Source organism: Strongylocentrotus purpuratus, unplaced genomic scaffold (assembly GCF_000002235.5).
Source record: "Strongylocentrotus purpuratus isolate Spur 01 unplaced genomic scaffold, Spur_5.0 spur5_scaffold_15, whole genome shotgun sequence".
Taxonomy (NCBI): domain Eukaryota; kingdom Metazoa; phylum Echinodermata; class Echinoidea; order Camarodonta; family Strongylocentrotidae; genus Strongylocentrotus; species Strongylocentrotus purpuratus.
The window spans coordinates 26,252,120-26,268,017 of NW_022145600.1; the positions used below are offsets into that span (position 1 = coordinate 26,252,120).

The 15,898-nt window shown below is 38.0% G+C and overlaps 1 protein-coding gene across 2 annotated transcripts in view; it reads right to left on the reverse strand.

Annotated features, from left to right (window-relative positions):
* LOC105442316 (slit homolog 1 protein) overlaps positions 1 to 15,898 on the reverse strand; it is an 84,628-nt gene that overhangs the window by 4,124 nt on the left and 64,606 nt on the right. For both annotated transcript variants that reach the window (XM_030985913.1, XM_030985912.1), the window contains 8 exons: positions 14,882 to 14,953; positions 9,424 to 9,495; positions 3,836 to 3,999; positions 3,022 to 3,235; positions 2,674 to 2,813; positions 2,130 to 2,223; positions 860 to 1,590; positions 142 to 351 (listed from right to left, as the gene is read on the reverse strand). In XM_030985913.1, coding sequence (XP_030841773.1) covers positions 142 to 351; positions 860 to 1,590; positions 2,130 to 2,223; positions 2,674 to 2,813; positions 3,022 to 3,235; positions 3,836 to 3,999; positions 9,424 to 9,495; positions 14,882 to 14,953 — 1,697 coding nt within the window. The remainder of the gene's footprint in view (positions 1 to 141; positions 352 to 859; positions 1,591 to 2,129; positions 2,224 to 2,673; positions 2,814 to 3,021; positions 3,236 to 3,835; positions 4,000 to 9,423; positions 9,496 to 14,881; positions 14,954 to 15,898) is intronic.

Consider the following 15,898-nt stretch of genomic DNA (forward strand, 5'->3'; position numbering starts at 1 on the left):
AAATCAGCTCTCAATTAACATAAGAAAAAGAGCATCATGGGGGACCAACAGGCACCGATTAGGCATGTTTGCTATATAAAGGGCGCAAGTAGCTATAAGTAGTGCAATGGGACTTTAAACAAAGAAACACCGTGTACATACCTCTATCGCAGAATGTACCCATCCAGCCATCCTGACAGTCGCAGCGGTACATGGATTCATCTACGTTGTGGCAGAAGCCATTGACGCACCTGTTCTCAAGGCAGGGGTTGGGCATGTCGTAGTTTGGACAGCCTTCCTTGACGCTCATCCGATCGGAGGCATCACTCAGGCGCTTGGGCTCATTGTTGACGAAGAAAGCCCGGATACAACCTGCGAGAAAGAATGAGAGGGACGAAAGGTGGATTGAATGACCATGATCGATAGACAGACAGGGAGTTAGGGAGGTGTCAATAATATAGAGAGGATTGAAATTAACACAAGGGGACAGATGCAGAGAAATGGAGATGTAGAGAGCCATTGAGATAAAGAGGGACAGAGACACAGAGGGTAATTAGTGTGAGAGAGAGAGATTCTCAATTTATTTGTTTTTCAATTCATCTTATCAGAAATAAAATTGCAAATGTTTCCCAAAATAAAATCTTTGACAATTTCAATGCATGTTGTATATTTGTATCATGATTGGAGTTTCCAGTGTGCAAAATTTATAGCGCTATATTCGCAAAATTTCAACGGGCAATATGATTGGTTATAGACAGCTTTTATAGTGGTGATCTGGATGAAATCATTTCAGAGGATAAAGGATTATTATAGGTCATGATTTTCTCATGTTCCACATGATAACAATTTCATGCCTAGTAACAGTCGATAGTCCGCTCACCTTGGAAACTGGATCTGTTGCGTATATGCCACTGATTAACAGCAAAGTTCTGCAGATGCCTTGGCAAGCCTCCCACATACATGGGTTCGTCCACCTGTAGATACTCCTCTTCTCCTGCATTGGTCTTGGTTTGCCAGGGACCACCGTCAATGGACATCGATACGTTGCGCCTGTAGAGGACCAGCTGCAGCTTGTGGAACTCGCCATTGTTCAACTTCTTCTGGTTGAACATGGTAGCAGCTGGGAAGTTGCCGACGTCGTAGCTGACGCGGATACGGCCTCGGAACAGCTCCGCCGCGATGTGGTTGATGTTGCCCAGGTAAAGCAGGACTCCGTTCTCAATGGTGGTGGCAAAGATGAGGGTAAAGTTGACTATCTGAGGGTTATTGGGTGCAGGGTACTGCACGTACACCTCTTGCCCTAACCTGAAACTCATGCTGGTTGGAATCTCGCACTTGGTGCCGTAGAAGCCCGGTAAGCAGCGGCATTCCTCCGAGTCGGTGACGTTGTTGTCGTAGCACTGTCCATTGTTGAGGCAGCTGCAGGGGGTGTCGCTGATGTAGATGTTGGCATTCATCTCACAAGTCTGACCGATGTATCCCTGTGGGCATCGGCAGGCAAACTGGTTTCCGTCCTGCTCGCATTCTCCGTCGTTCAGACAAGGACGCGTGCGGCAATCTTCATAACCATCGGTGCAGTTGATCCCTCGGTAGCCTGGTGGACACTCGCATCTGAAAGAAAATGATGTAGGTAAACTTCTTGTCAATGTTTCATCCCACATTCTGCCATAGAATTTCATGGTGGCATATCTTTTTATTTTACATGCTGTCTAGTTATATAAAGCAAAATAGCACCAGCTATAGATAATAGTTTTCTACACAAAATATTAGTCAACAAAACTAGGAGACTGTTTGTACCAGGGCATGAATAAGTGAACATATCTTTCTTGGACTTCAAAGATGAATTTATAGTGAGAATTAGAGAATGAGCCAGGAAGAAAATTTAAGGTAAACAGTTGATAGGACATATTTGGAGAAGTTAATCATATGGCAAATTCTCAATTCTGACTTTAAGAGTAGTTTTTTTTCTGCTGAAACAAAATTGTTCCAAATTGAATAAACCAAAAAAGGAATCAAAGGCCAAAATCAGTCATATCTGTATTGTTGGAAGAAATGCTTGAATCAAGTACCTGCATTCTTTTTCCCCTACATTACTGGGAAAACATGAACCATCAAAATGAAGAAGAAAAAGGGCTCAGCTAATTTCTTACCTGTATGAGTGACCAAGGTCAAAGCAGACACCTCCATTTTGGCAAGGGTCACTCATGGGGTGACAAAGGTCAATATCCACTTCGCAATAGTCACCTGAGGGACAGAGAAATAAAACAATTTAAAGAGAGGTCGGTTGAAGATTATGTAAGCAAGACTGTTTAAAGTGATGTCGATTTTGGATATGAACCTTGAACATCGTGTCAAAGTACTGTTGGTCCATTCACTTGACTCTCAATCAAGAGGTTCCTTTATAGAAAAGACATATAACTTCAGTTCTTTTTTTTAGATGAAAAATTGATAAAACTAACACCTATTGCTCTGATGCATACATTGTTAAAGGGTGCCTGAACTAATGCAAAGGCAGATATTCCCAAAGCAAATTGCAAGTCAGTAAAGTCAGTCAATTCTATCTATATCAATAATCTGTCTGTACGTGGTATATACAAAAGCTTAATATATAACAACATATCTTATGCTAAATTCTTTCATTCGTATTTTCAAATATTCATCTTTCATTTGCTCTTCAAGATTGGTGGAACTTACCCTTGTAGCCCTGCGAGCAGCGGCAGGTGTAGTTGTTGATGCCATCCACGCAGGTTGCGTTGTTGAGACAGAGATGTGCCTTACAGTCGTCAACGTTGACCTCACACATGTCACCCGAGAAACCTGTAGAACAGTCACACCTTGGGGAAGTAGAACAGAGATCAAGATGAGTACTACATCACACACGACTCAAACAATCTGTAAAGTCGACATTTTTTGTTGTTATGAAAAAAATGCTGATATAAATGCAAGTGAATTGCATACAAGTCATATCCTGATGAAGAAACGGTTAATTTTAATGAGATCCGTCATTAATATTCTCTACTAGTAGTTTAATCCTTCACTAACCTGAAACCACCAGCCAGGTTTTCGCAGACCCCTCCGTTCATGCACGGCCTCTGGTCACACTCGTTGACCTCCGCCTCGCAATGTTGACCCTTGAACCCTGCCGGACACTGGCACCTGTACCTCTCGATGGGGTCGGTCAGACACACTCCTTCATTCTCACAGGGGGCAGAGAGACATGGGTCACACTTTGCACGGATGGAGATGTCCGGCTCCTCTGTTCAAACAAAGATCAAATTCCGCAGATTAATTAAACTTCCATTTATGTTTGGATATTGATGCTGATTGTCAATCACAATATCATCATACTTTCATTTTGGGATCTTTCAAACTAAAATCATAGAAAGAAATTGCATTTCATTTTTTTTTTTCCACCACAAAGCAACCTGATATAGTTTCTGACTAGGATTCACTCCATGCATCAATTTGAAAGACTGCCCCCTTGTGGTGAGAACTATACAATCATGATAGAAAGAGAACATAGAATATGGAGAGAAAATACATGTACCATGGGTGCAGTGTTTTACTTTTATTTTCTTGGGGAGGAGGGGGGGGGGTGGGGGGTTACCTAAAATGATAATACAGTCAAACCTGTCTATAGCGACTGCCCAAGAGAAACACAAAAATTTGTCTTTGTAGACAGGTTACTTTAGTACATGTTTCAATGAGAAACCATTTTCAAGGGAAACAAAAAATGTGGTCTTTGTAGACAGGTGGTCACTAAAGCAGGTTTGACTGTACCATGTAAATGCGAGTTTTGAAGAAGAAAAAAATAGTTTCCAAAAGCAGTTCAACATCTACCCCTGATGGCCCGTACCTGTACAGAGAAACTTCTTAGAGGGCGCTGTAAGGAGGAGCTTTCCTCTGAGGATGTACGGATCGGCGCAGCTAGCAATGCCTGGTTCCTTGAACCCATCTTTGACCCAGTCTGACAGCCAATGGAGGTGACAATCACAGTAGAGAGGGTTACCACCCAAAGCCCTGGATAGTAAGAACAATCACAGAATGAAAACATTATTTAAATAAATATTTAAATGATGTGCTTTTCTTCTTTGCAGTACAACTTTCAAGCTTGGTACTATGAATCATACTCCAGCAGTAACGGTTTCATTGTCAAATGTTGCAATAAGTGTACTCCTAACTTCAATCATGTTCCAAAAACTACATCTTACCTAAGCCTACTTGCAACCCTAACCCAAATATGAACCCTACATTATGGTCGCCACAGTTGATGTCGGCCCTCCTCTGGCCTACAACTTTTTTTCTTTTTGTTTACTACTGACATACTTTAAAACTGTTATAAGTGACATTTTGACTTAAAATATTTGGCTTCATTGATAGATTAAAACATCTCCCATGGATAAAACATCTGGAATGCAAAAAGTATAATTAATTGTTGAATGTTAATATACTATCACAAAATACGAGGATCTGTTGGTTTAAAAGGAAATTACCAACTACATATAGTTCAATAAACAAATACAATCTTCATGAAACATAGAGACAAAAATACTATTCATGTCATTGTCATCATCATCATCATCATCATCATCATCGGTATGATCATGTGATGGCTGCACGGTATGTGTGATACAGGATCACATGACACACATACATGTATTATGCTCAAATCTAACAAAACATACAAACTTGTAACAAAACATGAAAGGAACCCGTCAACAGATAAGATTACTTCATGTTTCATCACCAGACTTTTTCCTCCTCTCACTGGTAAATAATAAAAAACACCCCAAACTGTTTGCGGATGTTTAACTTCATGACTCCGCTCGTTCCGAGTTGAACAGGAACATCCTCCTCACACATTCATTGCAGGGAAAAAGCCACTCAATGATCGAGCGGTAATTCACTTGATTTCATGTTGTATGAGCTGTCATATCAACACTGTCAATAGCAATTAAAAGGGGAGCAAAGTGGAATTTAGACCGAACTATGAATAGATTTATTAAACATTCCTAATAAAACAATTATTTTCCAGTTCCTGTGTAGACCTCGTGGGAAAAGACGTCTTCTATAGTTGTTTTTTCCCTCCTCTGTTTGTCTGTATCTGTCCATCTGCCTCCTCTTAATGTGTCTGTCTCCCTCTCTCTCTCTCTCTCTCTCTCTCTCTCTCTGTCTCTATCTCTGAGTCTCTCTTTCCCTCTCTTATACTTGCATTCTGAATATAATATGTCACTATCAAAATTATTCCTGTGAAATCTACATCGTAAATAACACTTGATTTTTACCAAGCAAGGCATTTTCTTGTTTTTCTCATCTATTATTATTATTATTATCATAAAACATAAAGGGTCCTGAACCTTTTCAAACTTATGTCACAAAAATCTAAGTTGAACAATAAAATTCTGATAGCTATAATTGTCTGGAAAAAGGGGAAAAAATATTGGAAAATATCAAATTTATTCTCTCATCATTCAAGCAATTACAAAAATTGTAATAAACCTGATTCTCTTCAAATCAGCGCCAACAATATATCCTTTATTAATCGGTCCACATTATCTTCATCAGCTCATAATATTTCATCACATCATCTCGTTTCTTTCTTTGCTCTGAAATCTGTCGTAATTGTTTGGCCGATGTCTCCATCAGGGATGGAGACAGAACCTGGTCTAATCGGAGGAAACAAGACTAATTGGTTGAAATTTCCCCCATAGACTGACCCCAATCCATACTAATTTTCTTCTGGATGCATCACGAAATGGCGATTCACATGACCGTACAGGTATCTATCTCAACGATTCTCTCTACATCAAATTGAGACCTTTGGAGAGTGATGGCATGGGGAAGTTTTTGAGAGTAAATCTTTCAATCATTGCAATAATTCCTTTGATGTAAAGGGAAATCATTGTCAAGTTTCTCCTTCTCCTCCATTCTAAGTTAACCTATTTTCAAATGTATTATCATTAACATTCCTATCATTTTCAGTTTATCCTCTACTTTACAGATATTTTTCAGTTATTCATACAATTCAATCTTAATTTTTGTTGGCAGGCACCACTAATTTTAATAGACGCATTATATTAACAATGTTTTGTTGTTATTTTTGCTGGTGGAAAAAGGATTTTGAAAAAAGGAGCAATACAGGTTTTAGATAACAAGTAATTAAATATGGAAGTTGGTCATGAATTCTAAGAGGCAGGGGGGGGGGATAAAAAAAAATTAAAAGAAAGGAATGTTAACTTAAATATGAGGGGAAAGAAATAGAAAGAAAGATGACATGGATTGAGAGAGGAGATGAAAGAGAGCTTGAAGGGATAAACAGGTCCACAAAAGATAGAGGAAATATAAAGAGGTAGATGGCAAGAAAGAGAATGACAGACAAAATATATCAGAGACAGAAAGAGACGTACTGGCTGCAAAATAACAAATTAAATTAGATTAAATTAAAACAGCAACACTAATATGAACCAGTCCTAATTAATTATAGGAGGGGAAAACAGGAACAGAGTGAAAGGTAAACTTAAGTGTGAAATTAGGATATCTGGTTCTATTAGAGTGCATGACACATGGTAACCTTTGCTACATGTATTATGTAATAAGTTACTAAAGGTACATGTTTATCCTAATAAATGTGCATTTGATACTAACTGGCACCACATAAAGTGTGCTTCATTTTCTTGAGATAAATTTTGGTGGTTCATTATTGTACGAACAAATATTATCTAAAGATCATAATGGTGAGAGCAGCAAGTAACATGAACAGCCTGCCATAGTTAAGTCCAACTTTAATAAAGTCGATCTTAGTTTTTGTGAAACACCTCCCAGAACCTTTTGTACGGTGTGAACTCTGTCATGGTGACGCACTAGTTAAGTTGTAATACTGAGATCATAAAGGACACGTTTGATGAGTTGTGATGATGACCATCCCAGGAGAATGATTACAAGGAAACACAAGGAATTCAAAACAGATGACTGCACTGAAAACAGATGGCTTGGGCCCTTTTGTTTCCTAAATTAGTTCAGGATTAAACTTTAAACTTTAAAGATAGCTTTTACTTAATGAATAAATTTAAAAGGTGGTTCCTCTTGTAGCTATGTATGGAACGTCTTAATTGAGAAACATGTTCCTTTGCCTTAAAGTAGCTGTCTCCTAAATTGGTTTACCTATTTTTTCTTTCTTAACAAACGAAACAAAAAATTCAATAATTTTGTTTCTGTATTGTTTTACAGATATGGCAATGTAAAAGATATTGTTATGCTATTGAGACTGTGTATCTCAGTCGGTGAAAATTTACCTCCTGTCAAATCAAAATATAAATAATAGGATATAAGTCCGCTCCTTTTTTGAAAGTCCACACAAATGATATTGAATTTTATTAACCGAAGAGTCCTTTGCAAAGAACAAATAACAAATAAACATCCTAGCTTCCTGTTATTTTACATGAAAGAGCCTTTAATGGTGGATAATCTTCATGTTTTCCTTGAAACAGAATAGCATCATATCTGTCAGGATTAATCTGGGACATTTGGCCGGCCGAGTTCAACCTATGTTCGGGAAATTAGAACGGTCAGGAGAAAATCAGAAGCGTCCTGCCGGCGGTAAAGTGAATGGAAGACAACAAAAATGAACAAAAGAAAACAGGAGAGGAAAAAACTCTTGGAGCCACATATATGCACATTCACAGAAGCATCACAACATTTTGCACAAAAAGATACAGGCAAAGAGTAAGAGATAGACGGAGATGTAGAGGGAGATGGAGAGAGGGAGATGGAGAGAGACAGAGACAGAGACAGAGAGAGAAAAAGAGAGAGTGAGAGAGAGAGAGCTAGAGAGAGAGAGAAAGAGATAGAGCACAAGAGAGAGAGAGAGAGAGAGAGAGCGAGAGTGGGGGAGAGAGAGACAGAAAGTGACATAGAGAGAGAGGGAGAGGGAGAGAAAGAAAGAGAGAAAGTGAGAAAGAGAGAGGGAGAGGAAGAGAGCGAGAGTGGGGGGAGAGAGAAAAAGAGACAAAGAGAGAGAGAGAAAGAGACATAGAGACAGAGAGAGAGAATAGGAAAATAAGATTCTAGGGGAAGAGAGAAAACATGGACGGAGAGAAAGAGGAGAGAGAATAGAAGATCCAGAGAAGGAATGAAGCAGATAAAGTAAAGAATGGAGAGACAACAAGAGACACAATAATTTCACTGTGATGAGGAGAAGAGACAGAGGAAGAGAGGACGAGAGGAAGAGGTAGATTTATTAGAACATGCAAAAGAGCTCAACACATAGGGAGAAAGGAAAGAAAAAACATCCACTATGTATCATCAACTAGATTTGGCATACTTGGGAGCTCAAACATGGTTCAAACTTTCTTTTTTTTTAAAAACTTGCAGGGGAGTGATGACTGGGAGTCTAAATCAGTAGGGACATTCAAAAGAGGCTCTGCTACAAGTCATCTTATGGTCTTGATACTGCCATGGCGCTCTAGATATTACTCATACCGGCCCACAGCTGGCTTGTATGTGCATGTACTTTTAAGCATGTGTACACTAGATACAACAGCTAGTCAAACAAAAGAACAGAAGTATTTTACACAGCCAACTTCTGAATCTACGCTAATGAAATGATTTTTTTTTCATTGAAAGGAAATATTAAAAGCCAACTTCTGAATCTATGCTAATGAAATGATTTTTTTTTCATTGAAAGGAAATTTTAAAAGTCATATTGCTTTTGACTCTCTTCTCTGCTTCCTTGGTGAGAGGATTGTCTTGATTCGGCTTTATTCTCATCCACTTTACTCAGTTCTTCCCAGCCACATCTATACATTTCTTTGCTTTCTTAACAACCAAAGATTCTGCATGATCCCTCCCCTTCAATCTGACTCTATTTCTCTATCACCCAATTTTTCTCTTCGCTTCGTATTCTTCCTTTATTTCTCTCCTCTCTATCTCTCTAATCTTACTTCATTTTGCCTTCATTGTTAATTACATGTACCAATCATTTTATCATAACAGCATTGTGACCCAATATTTACTCCTATCTGTTTCATTTTAGATATCAGGTTAGGTTTCTGGTTACAATCAAGATTATGTGAGCACAGAGCTTAGGGGTAGGGTTTAGGGCTTGCATGGTAAAGAGGTGAAGTGAAAAATTTGGTATCAATACGCATCCATCATTCTCTTCTTCTCTGGGATTGCTCTCTTTTATTTTATCTTACACCATAATAAACATTTCTTCTTCTTCTTCTTCTTCTTCTTCTCCCTCCCTCCCTCCCTCCCTCCCTCCCTCCCTCCCTCCCTCCCTCCCTCCCTCCCTCCCTCCCTCCCTCCCTCCCTCCCTCCCTCCCTCCCTCCCTCCCTCCCTCCCTCCCTCCCTCCCTCCCTCCCTCCCTCCCTCCCTCCCTCCCTCCCTCCCTCCCTCCCTCCCTCCCTCCCTCCCTCCCTCCTATAATCCTTGATAATACTTACAGGTGAGTGAGTGATGTGAAGTCTGAAAAGGAGCTTTCTGAGATGATTGAGATGTTGTTACCATGGAGAGACCTGAAAGAATCAAAAAAGATTTCAAGAATTTGAATTTTCAGTTGTCCATGTCAATAATCAAACATACTTTGCGTCCCTCAAATCTGTAATTGATATTTTGATTGAGAAAAAGGAACAAAACAAATTGTTTACAAGGTGCAATACATTTGTAATTAGCCTGGTGGTCTCGAAACCCCCAAAACTCTGTTCTAAACCACATATTTTGCATCCAACACAAAATACTTCCGCCTTTCCCTTGGTTGGTGATCGATATACATTTGTACAAGCATTGACTTGCTTTATTCTAATACAACCAAAGGCACTGATGCAACTTTTGAGTTTTAAAACAGGTGGTAATATGGCATTGATTATCTAGAGTATAGTTGTTAAAAATGCATGTTTAAACACTCTTTAGAAATAAATGCTGAAACTATTATGTATAGGAACGAGATATATTCAAGAGCATGTAATGTAATACATTAAACTGATAAAATCGACTTTCACTTCATTTTTTTCTCTTCTCGGAAGAGATCAATTTAGCACTTTTCTCTTTTTTTTCTTTTGAGTAATTCATGTTGGCCCAACACTTCAGGAGCCTCTGTGAGAATTAAAATTACATTTGGCTAGAAAACAATAGCCAGCTCCATAAAGCTTGCCAGAAAATGTCACAACTCATTCTGAACTAAGTGGATCTTCTCAGGCCATTGGGAGTAATATTTGAGTCACGCACAGAGTGTATTTCCTTTCATAAGGACCATCATTCATTCAAAATATGAAGTACACAAGTACATGTATCATACTTTGGTCATTACAAACATTATAGGTTCAATACTTGTTTTATTCTTAATAAATCATTCGTTCATATTTGTATTTTATATTTTGTTTTGCTCAGTATATACAGGAAAAGTAATACATGTTAAACTAGACTGATTGCAAAACCAAATCATAATGACCAGTATAAGTTGGATTATTTTCATCTATACATATTAAATTTGCAATAAAAGAAACATCTTAAATCATTTATTCAATACATAGCAAACACAGAAAAGTACAAATAACAGACAAACAATCCCATCCTGGTAAATAGCTACACAAACAACTATGCCTATTGCAATTCAAGATGGATATAACTGCAGGTCTATGACCTGCCAAATCTTTCGGCACCATCCTCACCCATGTAGTGTTGTGTCTGAATAGGGATCAAACTGCACAAAAGTCAAAGACAATTACGCTGAAATGATCCTTCTTGAAGTAATATCAGCAGATTTTGAACATATTTAAAGCATTACTCATCTTGCAATGCCTCCAAAAGACCATCTTCTTTAGTTACATCTGTACACACCCAAGTCATTGCCCCCTCGCAACCCTAAAGAATTATTTCTTCTCACACTTTCAAACCTCCACGGACCCCCTCCAATCCAAAGTTTCCTCTCCGACATATGTAATGTATTTTTTCCTCCTTTAAAAGCATTTGTTGAGCACTCCTGAGTGAGGCTAGACTTTTGAGATGTAATACGTTTCAAATTAGAGCTGACATTTCTGAATTTAGTCATCTATCGTCACTGTATGGACTATGTGGTGATCAGGGGCGGCGGTGAGCTTGGAGTTCTAGGAATAATCAAGGCATGAACTCTGACTAGATTTCAACCAAAATATGATTTCTTCATACAAATCATACCGTCGTCATATGCTTAACTACATTTCATTGTCAACATTCTCCTTACTGGTACCAAACAAATTAAAATAACATAACGTAGGCCTATATTGCTTTAAAAAACTGACTAGAAACATTCACTTATCAATGCTTTGATCGATAAAGAGATTTCAGGATTTATTCTGTCAGGATTATTCTTTATACATGTTTTTCCAATGAATATTGCTACTGTTGAGTTAAAACAATATGTCATGTACCAATAATGAAATATAAACTGCCTCACATTAAATTTTTAAATCATCTTTTCATTCTAGTTGGAATGTACATAATTGTACCCTTTAAAGAGTGATCACTAATTTCTGAGATACCTGTATATCAAACTCAAAACATCAGACTGGATTAGATTAAGATGATGTGACAAAAACTATGTTAGGAAAAAGAAAGTTGGCTCCTTCAAACTTTAAACGTGAAAGGGCAAACTCTCTGTATCAAACATAACTTCACCGATCACACAGGACAAAGTGTGTCACTGTGTCATATCAATTTTCCTCTAATCACATCAAAATCTAGCCTTTTTCATTCAGAACATCATTATAGCCACTGGATCCAGAGGCACGTAACATTACTGCGTTGGCGTCTCCATTCAGGGTCATGTGCACTGCTGCTACCATTCCCTCATTCAGACCGACAAAAATTGTGGTATAGTTACAAGTATTTGGTATAAGGAATGAATGGTTTATTGTAACTATAGCTACCGTACATGTATTAGGTATAAGGAATGAATTGTTTATCAGTGGTATAACTACAATAGGTATAAGCTATTAATTGATATTTTTTATAATACTGCAATTAACCAAACTTCATTTTATAGAACTGGGGTTTGAAACACTTTATCAAACGAACATTACAGGTGTATATAACTGACCTGATATGATCAGAGGGCTTTACTTTTTACACTCGAGCAATGCCCAGCCCATGGTGTAAGCCTACAGTAAACATGTATGGAGTATAAAGTGCCCTTCCATACACTAGCTTCTTTCTGTGATGTTCCTTTGTATGACATTATTATCCCAAGTGCGATCCCCTTCTGCTGCATGTATATGGACGTTCTTTATAGGAATTTTGTAGTTCTCTCTCGTGTGAATGAACCCTTACCTACGCAAGCAGACAGCATGTGGAGAGGTGACATCAGGTGCTGATGTGTTCTGACATTGAACGGGTATCTGGAGCAGGTTTTTGTTTAGGAGGTGAGTCATGGCAGCACAGACAACAAACTTTGGGTCATGTTACGATGGTAGGAAAGTGTCACGTTTCCTTAGATCGTAAAATTTAGAATGGGAAGAAACTTGAAACGAGCACCTGACTATAAAATGTTCCCAACTTCACCAGACACTATCATCTACCCAATCTAATTTATCCTGTTTTTTTCATGATGATATAAAAACCTCTCCATTAAATCTAAATTGCCAATGCCTTCTCCAATTTCAGTTGAAACTAACAATGTGAGGTTGACGAGCTGAAAGGGCCGGTTTCACTGCATGATAACTCCAACTGAAGTCAAACTATGATCAACCTAGCTATTTCATTTATGATAATTAAATTAATATTCCCCTTGTGTATCAGATTTCTTGGGGAATTATAAAGAAAATGTAATACACCTTCATCCGATTTCAATGTTTAATATAAAAAAGATGATTGAACCAAATGATGCATAGTATGAGAAAAATTAAACCTATGCCCAATCCTTTTCTGGTGAATAAATGATGGTGAATTGTAGATGTATTATTATTCCCAAAATAAAATCATATGCAATGAAACTGGATATTATAACCAACATTAAGAACATCAAGACACACCAGTACAAATTCTCTCTCTGCGTTTCAAGAACCCCATAACATGTGACATGTGCATTTTATGAAAGATCATGAAACTTTCTAGATTATTTGAAAAGACAATTAAGTAAATTTCTTTGATCTTTGATAATGGAAACAAAAACTGGGATACAACCAAGAGCCACTATCCCAGAAATAAGATTTATGATTTGTTACAAAAAACCTACATTAATATCATCCTAAAATTCTCATTTCCACAATTCAATTATGCTGGGGAAAAAACATCCATAAAACATTTCCAATCAAGTTTGACATTCAACTTCCTCCATGGCTTAATCCTTGATCTAATTATCATTCTCGATGAGTCTTTTTCATATTAACCTCTTGACTACTGCATTATAGTAAATGGATTAACTAAAGAAACTAATACACCAAAGGCCTGTCTTCATCAGACCGAAGTGGCAAAATAACCCGCTATTTTAACTAGCCCGATCTCTAATTTGTGTTTTCATCAGCCCTCAGTTGCAATTAGCCGGCTATTTGGTCGAGAAAATATCCCAAGAAATCTTGGTCTTGTTTCCAAAATGGTGGTGGTGGTTGTTTTACCTGACGGCTAAGAAAGCATAAATACTTGTAAGTAAGCAACCAGACGGCCAACGGCTTTAGGTCCTCTCTGAGGGACCTGGTAAAGAGGATTAATGCCTTACCAAAGGGCACTAGCGCATCGACTTGGTTTCGAACCCGGGTCACCAGATTACGAGCCCACTGCTCTACCGACTGAGCTATCGCGCCGGCTACTTTGCGCCCGTCCAAGCTAGTTTGTGATGAGCGTATCGGTCTGGTGGAGACGCAATTTCGAGCTTCAGGAAAATATCCCGGGTCTGAAATTAGCGGGTTATTTTTCAACTTCAGTCTGATGAAGACAGGCCTCTACAGATACTTCCCTTTCTAATCTTTCACAGGTGAATATCAAGACTCATTTTCCCTCCTTTATATAGCTACGCAAACAACATTCAGATTGCACTACGTATCATCTTACCTTAAAACCTATACAGAAATTCATTCATAGCAGATGGTAGCTTAACATATCATGTTTTTATTTGACTCGGAGGATGACTTTCGATATCTGTTTCACTTGTTCTGCTAAAATAATCCAGCTTTACATGACGAGTTTATCATCTAATGATTGTCCCCTCCCTTCCTGTGAATTATTCCAGAGTTTGAAGACAATCATTGTTACAATGGAAATGATGGAAAGGAAATGATACATTGGAGAGTCTGGCGATGGTTAAGGTTGTGGAAGAGACCCAGCGACCAGGGAGTTCATAAGTTTGAGCGCGTGTTGATGGCACGGAAGGAACGGAGAGCATCGATGAACGTTTAGACGTTTGAAACTGATACTATCTTCATACAATGTCAATGCTTTCTTTCATATCACAGCTGAAGTACAGTACAATGGGCATTATGTGTGGTCTCTAATATCTTCATATCCTTTTGATCAACCATTTATTACCATTAGGATTTTAAGAATGTTTAGTGATCCACCGTACCAAAGTTTACAAGTTTTGAGCCAATTTTGAATTTGAAGAAGAAAGACATTCCTTTCTCAATACAATATAGTCCTAATTTATGAGATACAGTGAAACCTGTCTATAAAGACCACCAAAGGGAGACAAGAAAAGTGGTCTTTATAGGCAGGTACATGTTTCAATAAGAAACTATTTCAAAGAAAACAACAAATGTGGTCTTTGTAGACAGGTGGTCTTTCTTTAATACAGGTGGTCACTAAAGCAGGTCTGACTGTACAACACAGAAATTTAGATGTTTAAAACGTTCTGCAGTACTGAAAGTGTCAATTTCAATAGTTTCAAAGTTTCAGTAAAGCTTGCGCTCTCTATATCACCTGATATCATATACTTACAGAATTCTGAGAGAGTTGAGACCCATGAATGCTCCATCTGGAATACAGCTGATACGGTTATAACTCAGGATCCTGCAATATAATGATAATAATAATAATACTCAGTTTTTATATAGCGCTTATTACAATCATATTAGAATAAGAAAGAAGGTTAAAGCAAGCATAAGATGAGATGACCAAATGACTATAAGAGTACATCGGTACACCTGACATTATCACTCTCTGTGAAATTTGCATGATCTATAAAGAGTCAGGCTCACATAGTATACATTCAGTGCAAATTTTACTGACAATACAAGAGCAAAATCAATACTTATTGGTTTAACCATGGACCTACTACGTACTAGGTTCATGGTTTGACACAGAAATAGGACAATGTACAGTATATGATTCAATTGTTTCAAAAAGTGATCTTGGGTTTAAAAAAATGGTTGTAAGCAAGGGGAGAATGAATCAGAAGCAAACAAAACAGAGGGACTTTAAAATATCAAACTGAAACAAATAAGCTTAGAGAACATCTAAATATAACCTTGTTGGAGGGAAATTAGAAACAGGGCAGGCATTACAGTTTGGAAAAGGACAGAGTACAGGGAACTTCCACAGATATGATAAATGCCACCTGATTTAATCACTTCTCCTTGAAGGTGGATACCACAAGATCCTAACTCAATTAAAAACCCGCGATCTACGTAAAGGGGACGGGACCTTCGCAATATCTAGACCTGAAACTCCCCAGGAAAGAAGTTGAATGCACTGATTGTGAATAGTAGTAACTTGCTTTATATTTGCAAAACCGAATTAGAAGGAATTTCCATTTTACGAAACTGACCGAGGAAGGGAAGCGAGGGAGAAGTCTGTATTTAAAGACATATCTCTTTGAGACTGGACACTGAAAAAATGTTTCTTCAGAATAACCTTAACCCCTTGAATAATAAACCAGAGATTACTCTAGCTAGTGTCTATGGAAAATGCATGTTATACCAAAATCATGTTGTATCAAAAGGATTAACCAAAATC